Raw genomic sequence first — 24,558 nt, 5'->3', positions numbered from 1 at the left:
TAAATAAATAGCTTGTTTATTAGTAATATGTTATTCATTAAAGTGCATTGAAGAGATGCAGGGGCCAAAGCTGGAAGGCCACCAACCCCAGGCCCTGCCCCAGGCTGGCCAGGCGCCCCAGAGAAGGCCCAGCTCTCTGCTGAAGCCCGTGGACCGGGCTGCAGAGCTTGGCCCAGGCTGTCCCGACAGGGTTCACAGTTTAGCCTTGGTTACATGTCCTGAGCTGAAGGTGGGAGGCTGGGAGCGTGGAAGAGCAGCCCCTGGGGAAGGGGGCTGAGGGGGGGGGGAGCGGTCCCCACCCCCCAACCCCCAATGCCAAGGGCAGAGTCCTGAAACCTCCCCCTGAAAACCGGACTCCTTCTAAATGGATGTGTGAACCTAGGTCTTAGTTTTCCCCTTCATTTTCCTGTCTCCCTCACCCCACCCCCTCCCATAAACAACAGGGGGGCTTGGAAACTATCCCCCTCAGCCTGAGCTCCCAGGGCAGAGCCAGCTCATGCCATCTTCTTGAACTCATGCCATGTCCCTGGACTCATCCCACGCCCGAGAGCCTCAGACTGGGACTCCCCACGACCCATCCCTTCCCAGCCCCTCCCTCGCCCACCCTACCCCAGGTATGTCGTTTTGGTATTTTCATACGGATGCAGTCAGAGTAGCTACACATGAGATAAGCCTAACATAAAAATAGAGCTTTTTCCGTCCTCCTGCCCGGAAAGCAAACATCCTTCAATAAACATGCAAGGAGGCTGCCTCAGTGGGACCCAGGGCTGGTGAGGGGGCCAAAGAGGGTCGCCCTGGGCCTGCAGGAACACCAGCCACGCCCTGCAGTGGCAGGAGGGAGGGTGAGGGGCAATTGGAGTACAGAGAGTCCAGAAGGACTCGGGCCTCAGAGCGAAGGTCCAGAAAGGGGATCCCAGCTCCCCTTTCCCAACCCCTCTCTGGCCCATGGGCTCCTGGGCCAGGAGCGTCACTGCATTTGTTCAAGTTCAAGAGGGAGTTTTTGAAGTCTGCAGAAGATAAAGTCTCGGGCCATTGATGTCTCAGCTTCACAGTTGGTGCCTTCATTCTCCAGCCCCCGCCACCCCGTCCCACCCAGGCCCAGCAGCGGCCTGTGGCTGGCCATCTCCAGGCCTGGTGTCCCCGTTGAGCTGTGTGATGCCCCTCCAAGCTGTGCTGGGCCAGGAACTCCTGGCTGAGTGGCTCTGGGCCTCAGACTCTTCTAGTGCCCTGGGACTGCAGAAGCCTGCCACATGCCCAGCCCCAGGAGGTCCTAATGAACCAACAGGCCAAGAGTGAGTGTCGGCAGGACCCCCAGCCAGAGAGAGGCCAGAAGGGCGTGGGCACGGCCCAGCAGGTGCTCGGCCTTGGCCTCGTCCTCAGACAGCAGCTGCCAGTGCTGGGCCTTGCGGAGGTAGGAGCCCTCCTCGGCCTCGCAGAAGTAGTGGCCGTAGTGGCCATCAGTGAGGTTCTCGATGAACAGGACGCAGGTGGGGCTCTGGTGGCCGGGCTCACATCTCTGCTCCACCTTCTCACCGTGGCGCCACCAGTAGATGGCGTGGCGGGACTCCATGGGGCAGCTCAGGTAGTAGCGGGAGTTCCGGGCTAGGGACACCTTCTGCAGTGGGGCCTCATCTGGGGGAATGGGCAGGCAGCTGTGAGGGGTGGCCGGGCGCTCGGGGGGGCAGGCTGTGTCCTATGCCCCCACCCCTCAACCAGGCCTTCAAGGCCAAGGTTTCGAAATGAACATGAGGAAACGAGCACCCAGCCTCCGTATTCTCCCCTGCCTCCCTCACCCCACCCCTCTGACAACAACCCCACACCAAGGAGCTAGCTCCGCAGGACTGTCCGGGGGCCCCCAGGAATAGACCATGTTCCCCTCAGACAGGGCAGGCAGGGCACGGCCATACTGCCCTCATCAGACTGGGGCCCTGGGCAGGGCTACCGCAGGTACCTGGCTTTGGGTTGGGGCACTCTTTGTGTGGCTCCTCTGGGTCAGCAGACTGCAGTACTGGCCTGGAGGTGGGAAGAGACAGGCTAAGGAGACAGGAGGCCGCAGATCTGGCCCTTCCCTGTCCTCACTCCCCACCCAGCACCCACCACAGTGTCCACCGAGAGGAGGGTCTCGCCAGAGTGGCCCAGCGCCCAGCACTGGCGCCTCCTGTGGCCTGTCCACACCACATCCACCCCTGCCTCCACCTTCCCCCAGGGACAAGGGGTCCCAGCCAACATACCTTTGGGAGCTATAGATGGAGACGCACTGGCCCTGGTGCCAGCCACAGTACGGGTCTCGGGCCATGAGGCAGCCATGGCAGCCCCCACCATAGATGTCACACAGGTCTAGGGGCACCTGGCTCACCTCCCACTGGGAGCTCACATACAGTTTCCGCTGGAAGGAGAGAGCAGGTCAGGCCAGGGCCCCCAGCCCCAACACTGAGTTCTAAACCCCCAGGCCACAGCTGGCTGCCTGGTGGGCCTTAGGGCCCAGAAGCTCTGAAAAGGACATGTGAATTACATGCAAAGGAGCTGTGCCCTCAGCTGGCCATCACTGGGTAGCCTCACAGGACAGGGCTGGGCATGGGGGGCTCACCCGGTCAGGGTCCAGTGACATGCCCTGGATGGCAGCTGCACGGTGGAAGGGCTGGATCTCCACGATGTTGAAGGCCTGGTCACGTTCCCGCTCCCCTGACTCCGCCACCTTGTGGATGGTGCCCCTGTCTGTGGGTGGTATAGGCAGAGGGTCAGCAGGCGCGCGTCCCACCTCAGAGACAGGCAGCCTCTCTCGAGGCAGGATCAACCAGGAATGACATGGGTGGGGAGGTCTAGGGGGTCATGGCTCAGGTGAGGGGAGGAAAGGAGAGTGTGAGGGATGTGAGGGGGCAGCTAGGAAGTTCCTGAGGCTGGCCCAGAGCTCCGTGCGGCTCGGAGGAAGTGGGAAGGACAGACCAGCAGTCGCGACACCCAATCACTGTGGCGAACCCATAGGCATCAGCATTACCTCGCTCCTCCACATCCCTGGTCCCCACTTCCCAGACAAGGCAACGGGGCTCAGAAAGGCTGAGCAATGTTCTCACGGTCACACAACTGGTGACTGCAACCCAGAGGTGTCAGAACCCCATCCCTCGGCTTCTTCCATAACGCCCCTGCTTCCTGGACTCTTCAGGGATGCTTTCTTTAAAACCAGTTTTTATTTTGGAGTCATTTCGGATTTACAGGAAAAATGCAGAGACAGCACAAGCAAGTTCCCGTACACCACGCACCATTTCCCCTAACGAACGCCGCCTCTTAGACAACCAGCACCCACGTCACAGCGGAGCAGCACGATGCCACTCCCTCGGCGACGGACTTCACCAGGGTTTCATGGTTCTTTCCCCTACATGCCCTTCGTCTGCCCCAGGATCCAATCCAGGACTCCACACAGCACTTAGTCTAAGGGGATTTTTAAATGTTTATAAAATCTTCAATCGGAAAAGAACCTTAGATTCTACATGGGGATCCCCAAGGTCACATAGAAGGCTGACCACCTCCGAGGGCACTGTTCTCTCCATTCACACCTGTCAGGGCCTGGTGGGCAACCTGACCCCTGGGTCCTCCCGATCCCACGTCATCCGCTGTCCTAGTTTCTAGAATAGCCTACCTCCCTCTCCCTCCCTCCCAATGCCCCAGGGCATCGCTTGCCCCAAAAAACCAGTCAGATGATGAGATGGTCACCTGCCTAGGCTGTTTCCTCTCGTTCTGTTCCCCCTGTCGCAGGCTCTGGAATGTGGCCCGAAGCTTCTTTGGCCTGACAAGCTCCCAGCCCAGCTACTGTCCTTCACCTCCTTCCACCACAGCCCAGGGACAGCCTCCCACAGCTCCTCCCAGCTGTGAGAGCCTCCATTCTCTGCAGAGGGCTCGGAAAGCTTGATTTCTTATCTGGCCCCAGTTTTTGATGCTGCAGGCTCCTAAATGGCTTGTCTCCGATGGCCCTCCGGGGGAACTGAGACAAGGGCCCTCGTCACTCAAGTGCGCTCAGCTCCCAGGTCTGCAGGAAGGGAGCCCACAGTTCCCTTGGCCCAGTCCCCAGCCTTCTGTGCTGGCTCCTGCTCCCAGTTCCCCATCATGTGACCTCTCCTCTCCTGCACCCCAGTGCCCTACCGTGCCCTGCTGTCCCTTGGCTGGCTGCAACAGCCATGCCAGCCACTGCTGGAGAAAGGCAAGGACAAGGCCCCCTGGTGTAGCCAAGACAAATGGAAGAGTAAAGAGGTGCAATCTTAGGACCCAGAAAGCAGGCCTTGCCCCGTGGGAACCGATGAGGCCACTGTGGGTCTGAGAAAACCCCACGGTGAAGCAACAGCAGGAAGTCACAGGGTAGGAGGGGTAGGTGCCTGAGGCCTGGACTGTATGGTCCCAAAGGTGCTAGCACCTGGGTGAGACACTGCCCTTTCGGATGGCACCACTGCCCACCCAGTCTTGGGGAGAACCTGCCTATGCTGACTCCACGTCCACTCCCAGGAGTCCCCTTTGCCCCCAGCTGGGACTAGGAAGCTGCCACAGACCCAGCTCAGGGCTGGCTCCTCCGTGGCCAGTGGCTTCCTGGAATGCAGGGACATCTCCCAGGGCGTTCCACCCAGCTTCTGGAGCCAGCAAGACCCTGCTGCTCCCCCAGGGAAGAGGAGGTGCCCCTGCTGTCCTCTGCAAGACTGCAAAGGCTCTGCCATCTGAAAATACTTCCTCATGTGTGACTAAATTCTTTGTATCCCACATTAAATGTTCCCTCTCACCTGCATAATCCCAAAGACAGGGAGAGGGTCCAATTTCCTCCTTCTGCCTAACAGAAGCCCACAGGATACCCAGTGACCAGGTCCTTCCTCCTGGCTTTTCACATCTCTTCCTCCCATCTTCGTGGGTCAGAGACATCAGGAGCAAAGCTGCACCCACCTTTGCTGAGGCTTGCCACATTTCTGCCTCCGAATCCCGGAACCTGCTCTTCTCCCACCCTAGGATGCCTTTCTCTCTTCCCTCTGCCCCCACCTCCTCTAGGAAGCCCTCCTGCCTGATTCTTCTACAGCCACACATACTAACTCCTGACAGCTCTTAGTCACTCAGTTCTTCCTTCCGGGTATAAAGATCCGACCATACGTTAATTACATTATTACTCATACCTTTCATATCCATTTTCACAAGGCAGACCGGCGGGTCACGGTTAGTCCCTCACCTGTGGTTAGGTAAAGCACGTGGAAGGTCTTCCCGTGGCTGGCGTGCATGCGGTGGACAACCACTTTCTGGTAGTGGTACTTAGAGTGAAACAGGGGCGTCTTCAGAGGTCCCATGGGCTCCACCCTCTGCGCCACCTCGGGGTGACTGTCTGCTACCTGGAAGGTCTCTGTGGGTATCGGCTTCCGGTCTGGGAGGCACTGGACAAGGAGAGCAGGCCCAGGTCAGTGGGTGGCCGGGAAGTGGGGCGGGGGCGGGGACATGAACATCGCTCACCACTCACCTTGCCAGGCCGAGGGGTGGGAAGGCCCGAGTGGTAGCCCTTGAGCGAGGAAGTGCGGAAGACCTTGTCAATGTCACCAAGGGAATATACGCAGACAGCTGAGTAGTTCCTGCGGGACACAGAGACCACCTCAGTGAGGGCCCAGTACCCCCCACCTCCATTCGCCCAGGCCAGCCCAGCACCGCACAGGGCACAGCCACAGCCTTCCAACCAAGCTGCCCAGCCCGCACTCCAGTGAAGACAGGGCCTATCCCGGGGGCCAAGCCCGGTGCCTGAGAGATGTCGAACACCATTGAAAGCAGGGGCGAGGAAGTGAAGTTCAACCCAATTTCTGTCTGTTGCAATCTAAAACCTCGGCCTGCCATGGAATCAGGGTTCAGAGGCCAGCCCCAGGGCAGAGGGCTGCCCCTGTGCATCCCTGTTGGGCAAATCTCCCGGGCACCGCTGCAGGCTGCTGATTCCCAAGGAGGCCAGACCCCACTCCCTCTACAGCCGGCTGGGCCCAGCCACGTGGAGCCACAAAGCGGGGTCTGGGCTTCCCTACCCTGCCCGTCCTCCCCACACATCAACACTTTTGCCAGCCTTGTTTTCAGTCAATTTGAGTGATTAAGAGGTGTGAATTACCAGAGGCAGGCAAGGTGCGACAGCACTCAGCACCCCAAGAGACCTCAACAGCCTTTCCCCCTCCCACCCCGGCTGGCTGGCACCCACTCTGAGCACACAGCTGGGGGGTGCACAGGCATCGCCATGAGGTGCCTACGTGCACACCAGTGGTGGCAGACGCAGAAAGACACCAGCACAGACACCTCCCTGTGCACTGACTGTGCCCCCACCCCAGTCCAGTGCAGCCCCGGCCCTTGAGCCAGGAGTCCCTGCTCCTGCCACATGAGCCATCCCTCAGCAGGGCCCGAGCCCTCCAGTCCTTACTGGGCACCTAATGCCAGGCCAGCCCCAGGACAAGGGCCACTCACCAGGGGTTGGAGAAAACGCCGTAGACCCTGGTGTCCCTCCACTTGCCGTTAGGGTCGGGGAGCAGGAAGACGTCCTGCAGCCTGTTGAAGTTCTTGTTGCTGGCGGGGTCGCTGCACACCAGCATGGCTTTCAGGAAGGTGTTCCACTTGGAGACCGACAGCGAGCTCTCGCCGCCCTGGTCGCCCTGAAAGGGTGGCGGGGAAGGGGGCCTCTCAGCACCCACTGGGCTCCTGGCACCAGCAACGCCAGCACCCAGGCTTCAGAAGAGGAAGGTAGGTTCTGAAGGGGTGGGGACTTGCCAGGGGATGGGACAGAGGTGCCCCATGGCTCTGGCCCAGCGGAGAGGACCCTCGGGATGAGGGTGCTGGGTCTGCCCCCACAGAGCAGATGGACGCAGACACACAGGTGACACACCTGCGTGTCCCAAACCTTCACGCTGGTGAAGTGCACACATGTAAACATACTTTATCCTCATGCACACGCTCATGCACGTGCTCAGACAACTACACATGTGGGCACTGTCACACATACACAAGAGCCCAACCATCATTACCCACTCACAGACGCGTGCACACTCGTGAGCACATACATGTACTCACAATCCCATGCAGAGTCCCTCACACATTTCCCACACGCCTTCACACAAATGCACATGCACACTCACACACAGGCGCTCGCACATGCACTCACGCCCGCTCATGCACAGACACACGCTCCCCCACTCAGCCGCCCACTCACCCTGCACAGCTGGGCCACGCGGGACACATTGAGAGGGGCCTCGGGGTTCTTGTCGGGGTTGTCCTCACGGAAGAAGTAGTAGATTTTGTCATCGTAGGCCTGGTCTTGGTGCACGATGGTGGCCCTAATGAACTGCGGGTCTGCCCGGGACACGTGCAAACCGGTGTCAGGCTCGGGGGCCTTCTCGGGGAACCAATCCCAACCCTGCACACCCCCACCCCAGTCTGCACACACAAACCTGGAACACGGCAGACCTGTGATAAAACTCAGAACATCAGGCCCGACACCCCAAGGGGCCTGAGACTTCACAGCCCCACCCCACACCTGTTTTGCCTCCCCCTGCAAAGATGTCATCAGCCCAGGAGCAATGACATCATGCATGGGGACTGGGGAAGGTCCCCGGGGGCCTTTATGTCACTTCTGCCTAATTGGCAGAACCCTAATGAGGAGGGAAGGGGTGTGGCCCCCACAGGAGCTCAGCAGAGGGATACACTATGGCTCCCCAGGCCCCAACTCTGGGTCTGCGGCTTCCTCTGTTCTGCTGGTACCAGCGTGGGTTGGGTCAACCCTGCCAGGCCAACCTCTCAGCTCTGGCTGCTCGGTCCTGTCCCCAGTCCCACTTCCCAGACGGGCCTCAGCAGCCCTCGGGGAGCCCTCCCAGGGAACACAAGAACCCCGTCTGCCACCCTGGGCATTCACGCCCCGTCCGTCTCAGCCCACCAGGCGCCTGACTCACTCTGCATGACAGTGTCACTGGTGTACAGCTCGATCTCTCCCTGGATGCGGCGGAACCGCGGGATCTTGCCGTTGTATTCTTGCTTCCGGATTGTAGAGTACACCTCATCCCCTGGTCATGGGGGGAGGGGCACAGGTAAGGGCCAACAGCTCCCGGCAGTCCCTCTCCTGGGCCACCAGACATGAGCTGACCACCCTCCACCAGCCCAGGGCAGTGGCACACCGGGGCCCCCTCGCTCTAGCCACAGCCCTACCATCAAACAGAACCAAGGAGTTCTCATCCGGACTGAAGGGGGCATAACCTCGCCTCTCACCAAGCGGCTCCACAGTGCCATTCACCTGGGGGAGACCAAGGGGTCAGACAGCCTCGTAATCCAATGACCACTGTCTCCCATGGGTGCCAGCTTCCCAGCCAGGATCCCCATTCTCCCAAGTACTCTATACAAGGTGATACCAGCCTCTGAATACTCCACCTCCTTCCCGAGTTGGGGGATAGAAACCCCCCCCGGGCAAGGGTCAGCTGACCAGGCATGTGGGTAGGGGCCCTCTCACCAGACTCCAGCAGCTGGGGCGCCGGGCATTGGTGCCGCAGGCCAGCAGCCCCTCGCCCTGCTTCTCCAGGAGCGTTAAGTAGTTCTCGCAGTCCTGCCCAGAAGAAGCGGAAGAAGAGAGGTTGGTTGGAGGCCCTGGCAGGCCTCCGGCTAGAACCCTTGTCCCGGGGAAGAACGCATCAGAAGACTGAACGTGGAGGCAGCAGCCCTTAAGGAGAGTCCAGAGCGGGTGCAGCTGACTGCAGCCCCCCAAGAACAGAGGAAGGACACAGGGGCCTCAGAGAAGGAGTGTGTCTCCCACTCAGGCTGGGAATCCTAAGGAAGGGCTGCCTCTTTCCTCCTCGACTGGGGGTCCCAAAGTAGGGCCATGCCTCCCTCGGATGCTTATGGACTCCCATCCCTGTTCCAAGGAGCCCGCCGCCCCCCTACACTTCCCCTCCTCCACTCACCCTCTTGTCCAGGCAGGATCCCTTCGTGGAGCCTATGTTTACCTTGGGGGGAAGGAAGGAAGCGTTAGTCCACCCCGTCAGGGGTCAGAGGCCCTAGGTGCTTTCCACGTACCCTCTGGGCAAGCTCATTTGATAGTATGTATGAGCTACTAGGGCTCTGAGACAGCGAATGATTCACCAAGATCACACAGGCTGCTGGGCCTGATACCCAGAGTCAAGCCCAGAGCCCAGGGTCCAGTCCAGAGATCTCAGAAGACAAGGGTCATGGGCTTCTGGAGTCCAGCTTCCAGCCCAGGTGTGACGCACCGGCGCAGCCGCCAGGCCGAAAGGGTAAGCTCTGGGCTTTCTCCAAATTGCCCAACACCCATGCACCGTGGACTACCTTTAAGATGCCTCCCCCAGGGACCCTCTGGGGATATAATGGGGGGTGCGCTGATGTAGGAGGAGATGCCAGTTCCCTCCCACAAATTCCCTGAGGTCCCTCACCAGGGCCGGAAGAGAGATAAGGGGAGGAATGGGGGGAAGGGCAGTGAGGGCTCCAGGCTCACCGTCTGCACAGAAGCGTTCTTGCCCTCAGGGAAGTTGAATCGATAGACTTTGCCACGTCCACCCACCCACACGGAATCGCTGCCTGTCTCGTGGAAAAGCACGGTGTGCAGCTCTGTTGAGCCAAAATCCACCCAGTCCTTCCCTGCGCGGCCTGAGGAGGAAACAATTGGCAGAAACTTGAGGCTGGACCCTGGGCGGGGAGATCCTGTCCCCCCTCTCAGGCACCCACCTGGTACCCACCTGGCAACAAGGGCTTAGGTCTTGGCTGGGGCAGTGCCAGGGCTCAGAGCCCTGGGTGGGAGTGAGGGGTGCGCTGGAGGGTCTGGCAAACAGCCGTCCTCACCCCAAAGCCATGGCCCCTACCCTACAATATGCGAACTCAGGGTGGGAACAGATCTAAGGACCCCTGGGAAGAACAGGCTTCTCCTCCCGGCTCCCACATACACACTTGGCTAATACCAACGGCTGGGCTCCGGCAGGAGGAACCAGGACCTCCAGCCTCACTCCGGGAGGATCTCTGCTGCTCAGGCAGAGCAAGCAGCCCTCTAACCACCCCAGTTAGCGCCCAGGTTCCCAGGAATCGCTTTGTTCAAAACCCCATCCTCTCCTTCAGGTCCCTCCTGGCCCACCCCAACTCCTCAGTGAGTCAGTGAGCCCACTTACATCAGAGCTGGAAAGGAGCCTACCCGTCCACTCCCTCCCATTTCACAGGTGGAAAAGCAGAGGTCCAGAGGGGCTACAGCACAAGCTTGAACGGTCGGTAGCAGACAGTGAACGAGACCCCAAGCTCCTGCCCGCAGCTCGAGCCTGGCCCGCTCTGGCCTAGTTTCATGGAGGTGCCAGTTCATCCCAGGGGTAAAGTTCCCCCCTCCCTCCCCAGCAACTCTGGGATGGGGGTCCTTCACAGAGCACGGCCTGGGCCTTTAAACAGAAGGGCTGACCCAGGAAATTTTGCCCAAAAAGGAAACTGCAGCCACCGCCTCTGGGGAGAAGATATCTCGGCTCTGGTGACAGTGCTGAGGCAGTCCTGGCTGCAGAACTAAATCCCAGAAATGGCACAGGTCACATCTTCCCACTTCTAACCAGCCTGGGACTGCCGCCCTCCATCCGCCCCCGGACCGGCCTGACCACTGTTCACTCAGCTGCGGCACACTCAGGGGCAGCCACACTCAGGGGCTGCGGCACACTCAGGGGCAGCCACACTCAGGGGCAGCTGGCTTAGCAGTGACACCCAAGGAGGACACACTCCAGCCCAGACAGAAAAGAACTGCCACTTCCGGAGTCCACCCCAAACACCTCTTGCTTGCTGCCATCCGGGCCATTCCTACAAGGAAAGCAACACACCATGCAACCCACATCTTCACTCTGTTTCCTTCTGATACATCCCTGCATGGCCAAGTCACTCTGGAAAAGGGCTAATACACTCTTCACCTTGTCTGTGACCTGCTTCCCCGCAGAGGTGGAAACTGAGGGCCCCTTGGGGACACGCCAGCCCAAGGTCACACTAGGAGGCAGGACAGACTGGCTAGTCCATTACTGAGTATTGGTTCTCAGGAGTGCTTAGGGAGATGCCAGCACCGTGGGCCACAGAGAAAGTGCTGAGCTAGTGAGCTGAGCGTCATGAACAGCCCCAGCAGCCTCCCTGCACCCCGAGGCTCACTCCCCATCAGCCCCAGCTGTGCAGGGCAGGGGCCCAGTGCCCAGCTCTAGGCTGGGTGCTGGTGGGCATTGCTGGCCGAGGCTCAGGCCCCCAGGCTCCCCCTCCTTTCAGCTGGGGTAAAATTAGAGTGCTGGGGTCAGCAGCCCGAAGACACAAGGCCTCCTGACTCAGCTCCCGCAGCTCCCCTTTCACCGACAGCCCACAGCCCCGCTGGGATCCAGGCAGTCAGCCGCCCCAGCTCCACTCCCACACGCCCAGCCGGCCGAAGGCCAGCATAAGCTGTGTGTCTGCGTCTGGAGGTGTTGGGCCGGGCAGAAGCTCTGAACCTCCCAAAGGCTAAAGGGGAGGTGCCCTGCCCTCAGGCCATGCCAGCCATCCCCACCAGTCACCTCTGCCGGCACCAGCAACAAGGCCACAGGCAATACGCAGCTCCGGGCCCTGGGGAGAAGCACCAGCGGGAGCCCTGATGGAGCCCGTGTCTGAGGGTCACAGCTCTGCCCTGCGAAGTCTAGTCTGACGGGAGGGGCAGTGGGCAGGCCCCGGAGAGCAAGGTCTGGGGGAAACCTGCCCTGGAATTTGGTGCCCATCAGGCACCTCAAAGCCAGCCCGACCTGCCAGGCGCAGGCCGCAGAGCTGCGCAGGAAGAATTTGGGGACACGGAGGGCAGAGAGGGCTGCTGCGGCTGGTGCAGCACGGGGGCGCTGCAGCACCATGCCAGGACCGTCCTGCACAGAACCGCAAGCCTAAGCCATGTGCCCCTCACGTCCTGGCTCAGGCCCCTGGGGTGAGGAGGAGGCGGAAGAACCAACCGGGGCCCAGGAGCACTGCCTCCCTTGACCCCCTGGGCTCCCCACCTCGCTGCTCTGCACCTGGTGATATGCATGGGGGGCGTGGCACAAGGCTGGGCCCAGGACCTGGACTTGGCCCATTCTCTACCCCAGCCCCAGCCCCGCTCCCACATAGCCCAAAACCCTCAAAGAGCCTGATTGTGCCAGGGAAGTGTCGGAGTGGCAGCAGCTCCATGAATACATGAAAGGAAGCTTTGTTCAGGTCCACAGGAGAGGGGGCTGGGGGGCTCGGGAGCAGGAGGGCTGCCTGGAAGTGAAGGCAGCACTAAGCCTGTGGGCCAGGATCCGTGGCCTCATGTGACCAACACGGGGCCATGGAGGGGTCAGCCTTCAAGGCTCCGCCGATGTGGAGCAAGGCAGGGGTCTGCCCCGAAAAAGGCCCAGCCAAGGGAGCAAGTGCCACATCCCTAAACGTGTCTTTTTGCTTCCTTGTGAATCCAAAGAGATGGGGGAGGCAAATTAAAGCCAGATGGGTCAGGAACAGGCAGAAGGAATTTCAGACAGGGGAAGCAGGCCGAGCAGAGGTGAGAAGGCTGACCACGTGGTGGTAGAGACCTGAGCAGAGATCAGAAAGGTGGGCTAAGGCCGTGTGTGATGGAAGAGGGGAGGTGCTGCAGCCCCCCAAGGATACACCAACCCCCTGCCTATCAGTCTCCAGTGCTGCCCCTCCTCCCTAGCAGTAGGGCCAGTGTCCCCAAAGCCACCTTTCCTCTAGCACCGCCCCACTTCCTGACTCCCCTGCCTTCGCAGCCCCCTCCGCTTCCCATCGGATGTCTAAAAGGAGCAAGTCTGGCACCTGGTACCGTGTCTCCCCCCTGCACTCCCCAGCCTGCTGCATTAGTGGCTGACTAAGTGGCAGCTAAAAGCTCCCAGAATAACCAGGAGTTCAGGTAGCGGAGGGGGCCAGGGGAACGTGGACGGCATGGCCCCAGAGGCAGCTGGCTACAAGGCCCCTCCCCCCACCCCCATGTGATTCCAATCCTTACTCCTTCTGGACCAAGGAACAGCACAGTCAGGCTGCCGCAGGCCCAGTGGGGATGAGGGTCATGAAGATGGCTGCCTGTGGGAGGCAGCCCCCCGCCCCAGTCACAGCCCCCAAGTTGGGCTGTCCTGGAGCTCTGACCTCGTTGGAAGGGATCGGAGCTGATTCCTCCTCTCTCGCTCCCTGCCCTCCCACGTGGTCAGCTCGGCCCCTTCTCTCACTCGCTCTGGGAGTAGTTACTGTGTCCTCCTTGCTGGCGAAAGAGGGCAGCCCAAAGGGAGGGCGAGGTGGGAGCTGGAATGAGGGCGGGCGTTGTCCCTGAAGGGAACAACAGGGGACAGTCCCCGCAGTCTGGTCTGGGCAGGGACAGCCTTTCAACCTGACCCACTGACCCGGCAGGCCTTGAATGCTAACCTCAAGCTGTCCTTAAGATTAAAGTTAGTGTGGAGGGTAGCAGGAATTCGGACAGCCAGGAGGAGTCAAGCTAGCCTACCACTGGGAACGCAGGCACAGCCGGCAGGACCTGCACCCCACCCTCACCCACCTCAGACCCTTGCCTACCGTTCAGCTGGCAGAGAGCATAGGAAGGCTCACCTGGAGCCCAGTAATCAGCCTGCACCTCTCCATGCTTTGCATCACCCCACTGGTTAAAGTGGGAGGGAAAGGGTCTGAACAGACACTGAGCTGAGGGCGCATAGAGGCCAAAGAGGCTGTGTCACTCACCGGCCCAAGTCACACAGCAAAGCCGGGAGGGGCAGAGACAGGCCACAGCTCGGGGTTTCTGGTACTCAGCACCCAGCTCCCGCCCCCTGGGACCACACCCCGGACTTTCTTAAGAGCCTCTGGATTTGCAGAAAGCTGTATGTCACCTTTCCTCCACTTCTCCATGCCACCCCCTTCTCTCCACCCTTCCCCATCCCACTAGGTGGTAAGACATTGACCTGATCATTGACAGGAGTCACCTACATAGCTATAGGGCGCTGATCTCCAGGGGCCTTTAGCAACCAAAGCCTCAAACGCCAGGGAGTGACTGAAGGGGCCTCAGGGCAGTGGAGGGAAGCCTTTGCACTGGGATGGATGGAGGCAAAGGGACAGACGGTTTGTCGATTTTGTCTCTGCTGATGTGGCCAGGGATGAAGGTGTGAGAAACCACTCCTGACAACCAGAAGCCGTTCCCAGAGGGACTCCAGCTCGTGCTAAGGAGGGCCTGTGGTTGTTGTTCTGGTGCTGGTGACATTCGACATCGGGCAGGGCGGGGTTCCAGATTGCTGCCTGGCAGTGGCGGAGCCACGCGTGTGCCAGACAGGTGGCAGGCCCTTGATACGGTGCTCAGCTCATGGGCAGTGGGAGCGCCGCCTCTCTTTATCAGCCAGGGAGCAGAGGGGCGCACCTCCCTGCCCCCTAGCATCAGCCATGGCGGGGCGGGGAGGTTATCTCGTGTGTGGGCTCAGTTCTGGCTCCAAGTAGCCTTGAGCTCCTTTGGCAGCCAGGCAACTGGTTGGCTGTGGCCGTGACCAGGGGCTGGGCCTTCCTGAGCTCAGTTTCCGATCCATTCTCCTCCTCTATGGATCGGAAGGGCCAGTACTTACTGAGGTATAGGGTTTTTTGTTTTGTTTTGTTTTTTAAAGATTTTATGTATTTTTAGAGAGAGGGGAAAGGAAGGAGAAAGAGAGGGAGAGAAACATCAACATGCAAAAGATACATCGATTGGTTGCCTCTCGCATGCTCCCAACTGGGCACTTGGCCCGCAACCCAGGCATGTGCCCTGACCGGAAACCAAACCAGCAACTTTTTGGTCCACAGGCTAGCGCTCAGTCCACTGAGCCACACCAGCTAAGGCTAAGGTCTGGGTTTTATGATCGATCCACCATTGATCTTGGAATAAATCACAAAACCATCAGGGTTAAGTTCATGGGGCATTTTTGGAAAGTGTGTAACTGAGTGCTGGCCCAGTAAGGAACAGCTTTCTGGAGGCAGAGGCAGCAGAAGCCACATCGTTATCTGTCCCCACCGACTAGACCACCAAATCCCCCAATCACCCTACAAAGGAAAAAAGACAAGAGTCTGCAACCCCATTTTATAGACAGAAAAACTAAGGCTCTTCCAAACCAGCTCTGAGCTACCGTGCTCGAAAGACCAGAAGGCTTGGTTGGTGGGGAGACCAGTTGGGGCAAAGGCTTGGAGTGAAGGGGCAGCTGAAAAGTAAACTGTGGGGGAGCTGAGCCGAGCCAGACACAGAGGCTCAGGGAGGGAAGGCTGGCACTGAGGCCCGGCTGGAGCAGAGAGGGCATGCCAGACCCAGGGAAGGCAGGAAGCCCAGGATGAACACCACGTCCTGTCCACCTTCCACCTGTTCTTCAGCCCAGCAAGTTCTAAAAGCCCCAGGGAGAAGCTAAGGTCAGCTGGCGGTTCCTTCAAGGGAAACAATGAACAGAAGTACAGGGCCTGTCCTTGGGCCCAGAGCCAGGGCAGGGGTGGCAGAGAGGGCAGAAGACGGTGAGTGGAGGGAGGGAGGCAGGACGGGAAGACAGTTGAGAAACAGAAGGTTCGCCAGCTCAGCCTTGGCCTGGGCCAGCGGGGGGGTGGGTGGGGGAAGCAGCAGTGCCAGGGCAGCCAGTTCGGGAGAGCTGGCAGGTGCTGGGCTGCCAGGGTTGCTGCATTGCATCAGCAACCAGAGGTGCCAAAGGGGGAAGAGGATGATAGCGATGACAGTGATACCCCTACCTACAACCTAACCGTTCCATAGCACCCACCGATATGTGCCGGGCGCCGTTCTACGTGATTTTGGGATATGTTAATTCATTTAATAATCACTGAAGTCTTACGAGGTGGGTTCTCTTATTGTTCACAGACGAGGCAGTGAAGCACAGAGAAGCTGAGTAGCTTGCCCAGGATCACACAGCTGTAGGTGGCGGAGAGGAGGCTGACACTGAGGCAGGCCGACTCTGGAGTCTGTGCGCACAGCCCTGTGCGCAGTAGACGGGCCCCTGGAAGCTTTCGCGTCAGCCCTTCCCACACAAATGAGGAGATGAAGGCCCAGAGAGGGCGCAGCCTTGTCGAAGGCCTCTTGGCCAATAAAACCCTGACCTCTACGCACAGTGCCCTAAGGAGAGCGTGTTTTAGTGAGTGTGGGTGTACAGGCCGATGTGGGGCGCGTGGGTGGAGTTGGGGGCACAGCACAGCACTGTGTGCTGACCGGCATGACTAATTGGGAAGATAAGTCTTCTGAAATCCCTGCCCAGAAATAGAGCACACGCGGAGTTCTGTTCTTGGGCAGACCGCAGCAGCGAAGGGCAGGGTAAACTCACGAGCCCTGCTTTAACACACACCCAGCGAGCTTCCCGCAAGCCGGCGCTGGCCAAAAACAACCGCCTCTCGGGTGCGGAGGGAACCCTCGTGCACTGTTGGTGGGAATGTCATCTGCTGCACCCACTATGGAAAACAGTGTGGGCGTTTCTCAAAAAATCAAAAGTAGAACTACCTTATAACCCAGAGATGGCATCTCTGGGTACTTATCCAAAGAAATGCAAATGACTAATTCAGAAAGATATATGCACCTCTGTGTTCACGGCAGCATTATTTACAATCGCCAAGATACAGAAGCCACCTCAGTGCCCCTCGGTGGGCGATTCAATAAGGCTGTGGTGCACACGCACAGGGGAATATTACTTGGCCACGTAAAAGGATGGAACCTTGCCATTTGCCATACCACAGATGGACCTAGAGGGTCTTATGCTAAGTGAAGTACTGAGTCAGACAGAGCCCTGGCCGGGTAGCTCAGTTGATTAGAACATTGTCCCAGCACACGGAGACAGACAAGTGGAAGGAGGCCAAGAGCTGAGGCCAGGACTTCTGCAGGGTTGGTACCAGCAGGAGACACGATCCCAGCTATGCCCATATCACTGCAAAACCTTGGCAAGTCCCTGCCATCCCCAGGCCAAGCCGAAGCTATGGCTGGGCAAGTGGAGGCAGGTGAGACAGCAGGGAGGACCAGGACTGGGGTAGGGGACATCTTGGAACAGGCCCCCAGGCCGCTAACAGGGCGCTGAGCTTATCACGTTGCCCTTCCTTTCTTGCTCAGGCCCAGGAGACAACATGAGCAGAACAGTGCTCTGCATGGCCGCACTCCGCCCCACGCACGCCCCAGTCCCTGGCCCTAGCTTGGTCCTTCCCCGCCGCCCAGGAAGTCTTCCCCGGCTGCACCACCCCACTCCAAGCCTTCCTGCTCACACCCGCTGTCACAGTCCGTGGCTGTATCTACGGGTCCTTCCTGACCTCTCCAGGTGCCCTCCTTTGACACTAGCAGCAGGCCTCGCCCTCTGGGCACCTGGGTGCTCCGCAAGTGCAGACCCCAGGCCTCGCCTCCTCTCTCCCTGAGAAGGGATGAATGCAGACCTAGGCACGAAGGCAGGGGCTAGCTTCACTGCATGATGGGGGCTGCCCCATGGGGGGTCGGCACAGAGCCAGAGCCCCTAACTGGAAGCAGGGGCTGCAGGAGGCACTCAGGATCAGCCTAATCCCAGGCTGCTGTGAAGGTTAAACCCAGATTAGCCCAAGCCGTGACACAGATCAGCCTAGCCCTGAGACCCCTGCGGCCCAGCTGCCCTGAGGAAAAGCCAGAAGAGGGGCACTGAGCTGGCCCGAGTCTAGGGTTCTGAGGGGAGGAAGGTCATGGCCTGTGGGGCTCCTGGGAGCAGACAGTGCCAGGGCAGGAAGAGCCTGAGCCAGTCAAGGAATAAAGGAACTCAGGGAACCCCAAGCCTGGGGACAGAGCATGACAGCTGACAAGTGCGGGGGGCCCGAGAGCTGCGCCAGCGGTAGGATCCAGCAGAAGACACGGTCCTGGTCCCAGCTATGCCCATCTCACTGGGTGACCTTGGGCAGCTCCCTGTCGTCACTGTTCTCCGTTTCCGCATCTGTGGAACCTGTGGTTGGCTCAGCTGATCTGATGCTGGGTTTTTTTTTTTTCTGACGTCCGGAACTGTATCCCGTCAGGGTGTGTGGGTTGAATCTATCCAAGAAGGCTCCTTGGAGGAAGTGAGATAGCACTGGCAGAGCGGAGGAGGAGGAGGATGAATGGGGTGCAGCAAGATGTGAGCAGCAGGGCAATGGCCCCACGGCAGGAAAATGCCGGGAGCTGAGGAGTGGTGAGGGAAGAAGTAGAGAAGAGAAGGAGTTAGTGGGGCTGGGCTGCCCTGTGGGGTTGGGGAAAGTGGCAGCTCTGTCTCTGTGTCCTAGGAGAAACTCTCAACACAGCGACACGGAGGGGTGGAGGGCCTCACGGAGGCCAGGACACAGTCCTGAAGACACAGCAGGGCCCCACCAAGGCCAGGGAAGTCAAGGGTTGGGAGGCTGACCGGAGGGGGAGAACCGCCTCTGCCCTCGTACCAGAGGAACCGGGAGGGGATGGGTCTCCTGGTCCCTGATGGCCCAGGCTGGCTGGGGAAGTGGAATGCCCGTTTTGTGGGGGCCAATAAGGGGCCACAGTCCTCCATGCTCTAAGAGGACCTCCTCCTCCCCCACAAGGAGAGACGTAAGGCTTGTGACACAGCCGGGCTTTGCCAAAAAAGGAAATCAAGAGAACGGGAAGTTTTCAGCCCCAGGACTGCCAACCAAAGCAGGGGAAGTGTGGTCAGTCTCTTGTGACACATCTAGAGTGGCTGAAATAGTGACATGGGGCTGGGGGAGGAAGACAGGACGTCAGCGGGGACCACAGCTGTCAACAAGAGAGCCACCGCCTTCCCTGGGCTGAGCCTCTACTTCCCACCTGCACACGAAGGGCCCTGGCCCTCCTCATAAAAAGTGCCCATCCCTCCCTGCTTCTCCCAACCAGGGGGTGAGCTACCCCCGCTAAGGAGGTGAAGGTTCCTGAAGGGGCAGCTGGTCAGAGGAAGGGCATCTGCTCCCCCTCTCTCCCCCCCCCACCACCAAGCAGGGCCTGGTTGCTGCCGGAGGAGCTCCCTCCCTTCCACGGAAAGTCTCTGCTGAGCGACAGGCCTCAGCCGGAGATCCCCACAGTCAGGAGTTGGGGGAAAAGCCCGGCCTTCTAGGCCCCAGGCCCAACTTCCCATGAGGAAGCTGTGACACCGGGGAGGCCTTCCCTGCCAGCCACCGTCCTTCCTCCCCACTGCTGGGCTGGCTGTGCAAGGTGCAGCTGAGTTCAGACTTCCCTCCTGTAAGAACCCTTCCTGGAAACCTGAGGTCAAGGCTGACTCAATGTCTCCCCCTCACTGCCCCCTCTGCCACCTTTCCTCGTGACTGCAAGCTGACCTGCCTGTGTCCCCATCTACACTGAGAACTCGTTTCTCATCCCTGGATCCCCAAGCACAGCCTCTGGACCAGCACAGGTGGGCCCCAGCAAACGTAGAATTCAAAAATGCTGAAATACTACGTCTACCCTTCAGGCCAAAAACTGGGAAGACACTTCCTCCATTCTTTGGCTCATGAGAGAAAGAGATAGAAAAGAACGTGAAACTGAAGGATTTACCTGACTTTCCAGGTTTTAATTTCTCCTCACAGCTAAGATTTGAACAGACCACCAGACCTCCGCCCATCCCAAGGAGGCACGCACCCTAGAGGGGTCACAGGGCTTGGCAGGAAGCTCCTAGGGCATCACGGGGCATCTCTCTCATCTCTCCCGGCCTAGGAGTCAGCCTCTCTCCTCCTGCCAACGGCCCCCACCCTGCTCTGCAGAGGATTTACCCTGAAGGTGAGGAGAATACACCTGAAGTCCTCGAGGGGATGAGGATTTCCACTGGAAATGCTGATGCTTGGGGAGCCTCAGCCGTGACCTCATCCCCTGGAGGAGGTAACAACAGCCCTGCCCTGGGGACCAGCCCCATAATAGCTCCCCCAGCAGCCTCCAAACCAACAACAACATCCTGTTGTCTGACTGGACCAGGGGGAGGCAGAAGCGGCTGGGCAGGTGGAGACTGAAGACTGAGCCCTGTTTCTCCCTGGCAGCAGGCTGGCTCACCCCTGACCTCGGTGGGGAGCCAGGACCTTCCTAGCTTCTCCATCTCACCAACCCGGGGACAGACGGGGGGACAGAAGGAGAAAGGGGTGCGGAGCTTCCTCAGGCATGCCAGTATCATGCCATCCACTGCAACGCACTCCTCTCCAGCCCCTTCCTGCAGCGAGGTCGGGCCCAAACAGTCACATCTTTGACGGGCTCAAGTGTCAGTGAACAACCTCCAGGGCCCTTTCTGCTCAGGGGAGCTCTGAGGGTGTGGAGGTCAAGGGCACCCACAGGTCAGTGCCGGCACACCTCTCTCTGCCCAGAGCTGATGAGCCGGGACTCAATATGCTGGAGGTCTCTCAATAAAATAAAACTTTAAACAAACAAACAAATAAACGTGTGTACACACACATACACACACAGGAGGTCTCAACCTCCCCAGACAAGTGCAGGCTGGGACCCTCCCAGGACTCCCTGATCTAATCTTTCCCTAAGGTGAAGTGGTCCAAGAAGCAGAACATAAATGACAAAGAAGAGCCCCCCCATACCTGTTCCAGTCCCCGCACCTGTCTTGACTTAAAACTAAAACCCCAACCTATGCCTCACAGAGACGTGGCTCCAGAACCACCATCACCCTTGATCTGGTGCTTCTTCAAGGCTACCCCCAGCCCCCCACCACCCCGGCAGACAGGAAGGAGGCCCAGACTACCGCAGGGCCAGGAGGGTTCTCCTCTCATCCCACTGCTGGGTTGTCCCTGCCCCAGCCCATTCTGGCCCATGTGTCACCCCAGAGGAAGTAGAAGGCAGCTGTCAGCCAGGCACACCATCACCAGCTGGTGGTCCTGGGGGACAGGCGGATGGCAGGGTCTGCCTGGCCAGTGGGGCGCCTGGCACTGATGAGGAAGACCACGGGCTGCCCTTGGACAAGACGGGTGAGGGGTGGGCAGACTCCAGCAGAGGTCACTAGTGTGCAGGCAGGCAGAGGGCACAGCCGTGTGGCTACTGTAGTGACCTGCACGCAGGGGAGAGAGAGGTGGAGCTGCCCTGGAGGATTTGGAAAGTGGGCAAAAGAACCCCCAGCAGCTTCAGACAGCGTCCAGGTGGACAGACGAGGTGTCGGGGAGTGCGTATTAAGTGCTAAGAAAGGGGTGTGCATTAAATCTGTGGGGGAGAGGTCTGGGGAAGCCTTGGGGGTGGGGGCAAGCAGTGCCAAATGCAAGGGGTTTGGTACAGGGGGAGATTCTAGAACACTCAGAAATGGTCCTTTGCTGCCCTTCAGAGGCCCCAGTGCTGGGCCGTCCAGGGCAGTCCAGGGGTCTGATGCGAGGCAAAGATTCTGCAAAGGCAGAGGAAGCCTAGGATGGAGGTGTCCACCATGAGTGACGGCCAAAGGTCCAGCTGCCCTGCTGCACTCCCAGCTGGAATACCTCAGGCTGAATAACAAGCAGAGCCAGCCCCCAGAGTCCCTCCTTCAGGGCCAGGGAGTTGCTAAGTCCTTTCCCCTCCCCAACCCAGTGGTAGCACAGGTTCTGTGCCAGATCAGAGGCGGCTTCTGCAGGGTGAGCTCACATGTCGCCCAGTGACCTTGGGCAAGTCACAGTCTCCCTGCTGCAGCTGCAGTCCGGGCCCTGGTTTGGGGTGAGTTTTCCCCTCCTCTCTCTGCTAAGAATACCTGCCCCAGATAATGCTCAGGCCCTGGCAATCCCTGCAAACCGCCTCAGGCATCAAAGGGCCCAGGCAGGTCCAGACCCGCAGGACCCCCAGCCCCCACCCTGAGTCCACCACCACCACAGGGGGCCGCAGCGCCGTCTAATTTGGGGGCAGAACCCACTCTTCCTGGGGGCGGGAAGCATTTGCGTGCAATGCAGGGGAGGGGAGCTCGGTCCCTCAGGGCGCAAAGCCTCGAACCCCACCTAGACGGCTTCCTGACCCATTGTGCTGGGGTTCTGAACTTCAGTCACCCCTGAGGGGGACGCTCTGGTCCTTCAGGCTCACAGTCCTACCGCAGCCTAAAAGCTGCACCCCCGCCCCAGACCCGCCACCTGGGGGGTTCCAACGGCCGCACTCCGCCCAACAGGCAGTGCCCCCCACGCTGGCACCTATTCCCGGGGACAACTGCCACGTGCGGACGTGGTGGGGTTGGGGGGGCGGCAGGTGCAGGTGCCGGCATTGCAGAGGTCGCGCCCAGGCGCCCCAAGCCTCCGAACCGTACCGCGTCCCAGCTCCCCACAGGGTGCCCCCCTTCGCCCGCTGTGCTACGGGCCGGGACGGGGCGGGGGCAGGCAGCAGGGTCTTTGTTCCCACAGCCAGAGCGCAGCGGCGGCAGCAAGGGGTCCACGCCTCCCCTCCCCCCACACTCCGGCCCAGCCCGGCCCGCAGCTCAGGAAAGGGGACGAGGGTGGAGGTCCCAGCCAGAGAAAGGGTCTGGACCAGTGGCCCGGCGCTGGAGGACCGAGAGCTGCTCTGGGTGGAGAGAGGGCCGGCTCCCTCCCATGCGCCCCGGCGCTGCGGCTCCCAGTTGTGGGCGCACTAGCAGTGACTTAGCCGGGGCTCCAGCAGCCCCCACCCCCCGCCAGCTCCCCGCAGCGCTCCTGCCACTCCAGTGTGTCAGCACGCACACTCGCACGCACACTCACACGCACACTCACACTCACCAGACCTGCACGCTCCCCGCGAGGACAGCCCGGGACCGCAGAGCACCTAGCAGGTGCCACACACTCCGCACCCAACCCGCGGACCCGCGCTCTGCCCGCTGCGCGGCGCCACCCACCTCTCCAGACGGCGGACACGCGGGGTCCGCTCCGCGCGTGGCCGTGGGTGTCGGCGGCCGCCCAGAGCAGCAGCAGCAGCAGCAGCCGCAGCGGCAGCCGGGGCCGAGGCGGCTGGCCGGGGACGCGGGAGGGCAGGGCGCCGAGGGCGGTGCATCCGGGCGGAGGCGGTGTCATCCCGCGGGCCCGGAGCGACCACAGCGCGCAGAGCTGCCGGGACTGAGCCAGCGCCTGAGCGCAGACCGGTACCAGCAAGGGGCGGAGTCCAGCGCCTGACCCCGCCCCGCCCCGCCCCGCCCACCCCGCCCCGCCCGCCTCCGGGCAACCCCAGGGGGCACAGTGCCCACAGTCCCCGGGGACCCTGCGCCACCTGCTCCCGGGCACTTCCGCGGGACAGCCCCTGCGAACAGGGACCAGCAGGACTGGTGGTCGTCTCTGATCAGCGGTGGCTCCTGTCCCCTCGCAGGGCCTTGGACCCACTGCCCCAGCCCGTGAAAGGGGCGGCCTAGAAGTCGGCGAGGACCTCTCCGAGGGTGCAGATGTCTGCGTGTCCACGCCAGGTACCTCGCTAATGGCCAGCTCGGTGCTTTGGACCTCGAAGGCTGTGGTTCTCAGGGGGAGGCCGGCCTGAGGGCACAGGGCTCCCCCTGGGCTCACAGCTTCTTCCTAAGGGGGGTGAGTGATGGAGCTGCTGTGAACTGTGGGGAGCACTCAGCGCCCCATCATTGCGCCCCATCATTGCTCTGCTGTGAGAAGGTGGAATTTTCATCTTGGCGGGGCTCCCGCCCCTCCCTTCTTCCCTCCTCTCCCCCTTCCCCAGCCAGCAGCCTTCTGGTCTGCCTCCCTGCAGCACAGCTGGTGTGGGCTCAGAAAACCCAGACTCGGTCCATGCGAGTGCGGGGCGGGGGGTGGGGGGTGGGGGTGCACTTAGGAAGGCCCCTTATCCACGCAGAAAGAGAGGGAGCAGGGAGCATCCTGCATGCCTAGGACTCACTGTGAGGAGGGAGAATCAGACAAACTCCGGGGGATTTCTGCTCACCAGCCACATAGGGCCGAGCCACTAAAGGAAGCCTGATGACCCAGTGGCGATTCCCTGCAGGGTCCAGGCCCAGTCCCTGTGCAGTCACCTGAGCAGGCCAGGCAGCTCCCCCATGAGCTCTGCCCAGAGAGTGGCAGACCCTCCACCTGGGCTTGTGCCTGAAGGAGGCACGGGTGGGAAGCCCACCTACCCAGTGCGGAGGAGCCGTCTCCCCTCAGGTGGACTGCACTGAGGGGAGACTTGGTGAGGAGTAGGTAGCAGAGATCCATGTGAGCCTCCGGGACCCACGCACCTAGCTGAACCTGACTCACACATGGGCAGCAGGCAGCCCTGGCCCTGACCACAGCTCCAGATCTATAGCCTGTAAGGTATTGTTACCAGGAAGTTTTACTTCACCATTCCAAATTTTGTTTCCAGCTATCCCCTCCATCTTCCCTAAGAGCCCCCAGATACCCCAACAGGCCACAAGGTGAAACCAAATGCCCACAGAGATAGTGTAGGTTCCTGGTAGACTACGCAGGGCCAAGAGCTTTATAATGCCCAGAGGCACACTGCCCCAGAGGGGGAGGCTACGCATCACCCAAGAGCCCGTCCCGAGCTGTACCCATACCTGCGTCCCCAAAGCCAGCAGTGTGTCCTGGCCCAGGCTGGCCTCCAAGACTCACACTCTGTTTCAAGCCCAGGGCTTGACCCTCAGTGTCTGCCCTCTCTGCAAAGGCAAGCAAATTAAGAAATTGCTTGTCCCTGCTTTTAAGAACTGAGAATTTAGAAGCAGTGGCAACCCTGCCCATGTGCACAGCAACTCACAACACCAAAGCCACTCCCACCTCTAT

At 60.2% G+C, this 24,558-nt stretch overlaps 1 protein-coding gene across 1 annotated transcript; it reads right to left on the bottom strand.

Moving 5' to 3' along the window:
* SEMA7A (semaphorin 7A (JohnMiltonHagen blood group)) lies at positions 1-22,922 on the bottom strand. The gene is made up of 14 exons (XM_053929199.2): positions 22,689-22,922; positions 9,470-9,621; positions 8,922-8,963; positions 8,474-8,566; positions 8,176-8,260; positions 7,923-8,033; positions 7,187-7,326; positions 6,448-6,632; positions 5,477-5,585; positions 5,195-5,393; positions 2,588-2,715; positions 2,232-2,386; positions 1,952-2,013; positions 1-1,632 (listed from the first exon to the last, which is right to left on the bottom strand). The coding sequence occupies exons 1-14, from the start codon at positions 22,861-22,863 to the stop codon at positions 1,271-1,273; spliced, it is 1,998 nt and encodes a 665-aa protein (XP_053785174.1). The 5' UTR covers positions 22,864-22,922; the 3' UTR covers positions 1-1,270.
* Between the last annotated feature and the right edge of the window lie 1,636 nt (positions 22,923-24,558).

This window comes from Desmodus rotundus, chromosome 7 (genome assembly GCF_022682495.2).
Source record: "Desmodus rotundus isolate HL8 chromosome 7, HLdesRot8A.1, whole genome shotgun sequence".
NCBI lineage: Eukaryota > Metazoa > Chordata > Mammalia > Chiroptera > Phyllostomidae > Desmodus > Desmodus rotundus.
Note: the sequence above shows the minus strand (reverse complement) of the source record. Positions and strands in the feature narration are given on the sequence as shown.

What these genes read in the sequence shown, in the direction of transcription:
- SEMA7A (XM_053929199.2), bottom strand. Translation starts at nt 22,863, where the DNA reads ATGACACCGCCTCCGCCCGGATGCACCGCCCTCGGCGCCCTGCCCTCC. An exon ending in AGAACGCTTCTGTGCAGACG is followed by an intron (nt 8,964 to 9,469) that starts GTGAGCCTGGAG and finishes CTTCCCCCCAAG; the next exon opens with GTAAACATAGGCTCCACGAA. An exon ending in TCCATCTATAGCTCCCAAAG is followed by an intron (nt 2,014 to 2,231) that starts GTATGTTGGCTG and finishes TCCCACCTCCAG; the next exon opens with GCCAGTACTGCAGTCTGCTG.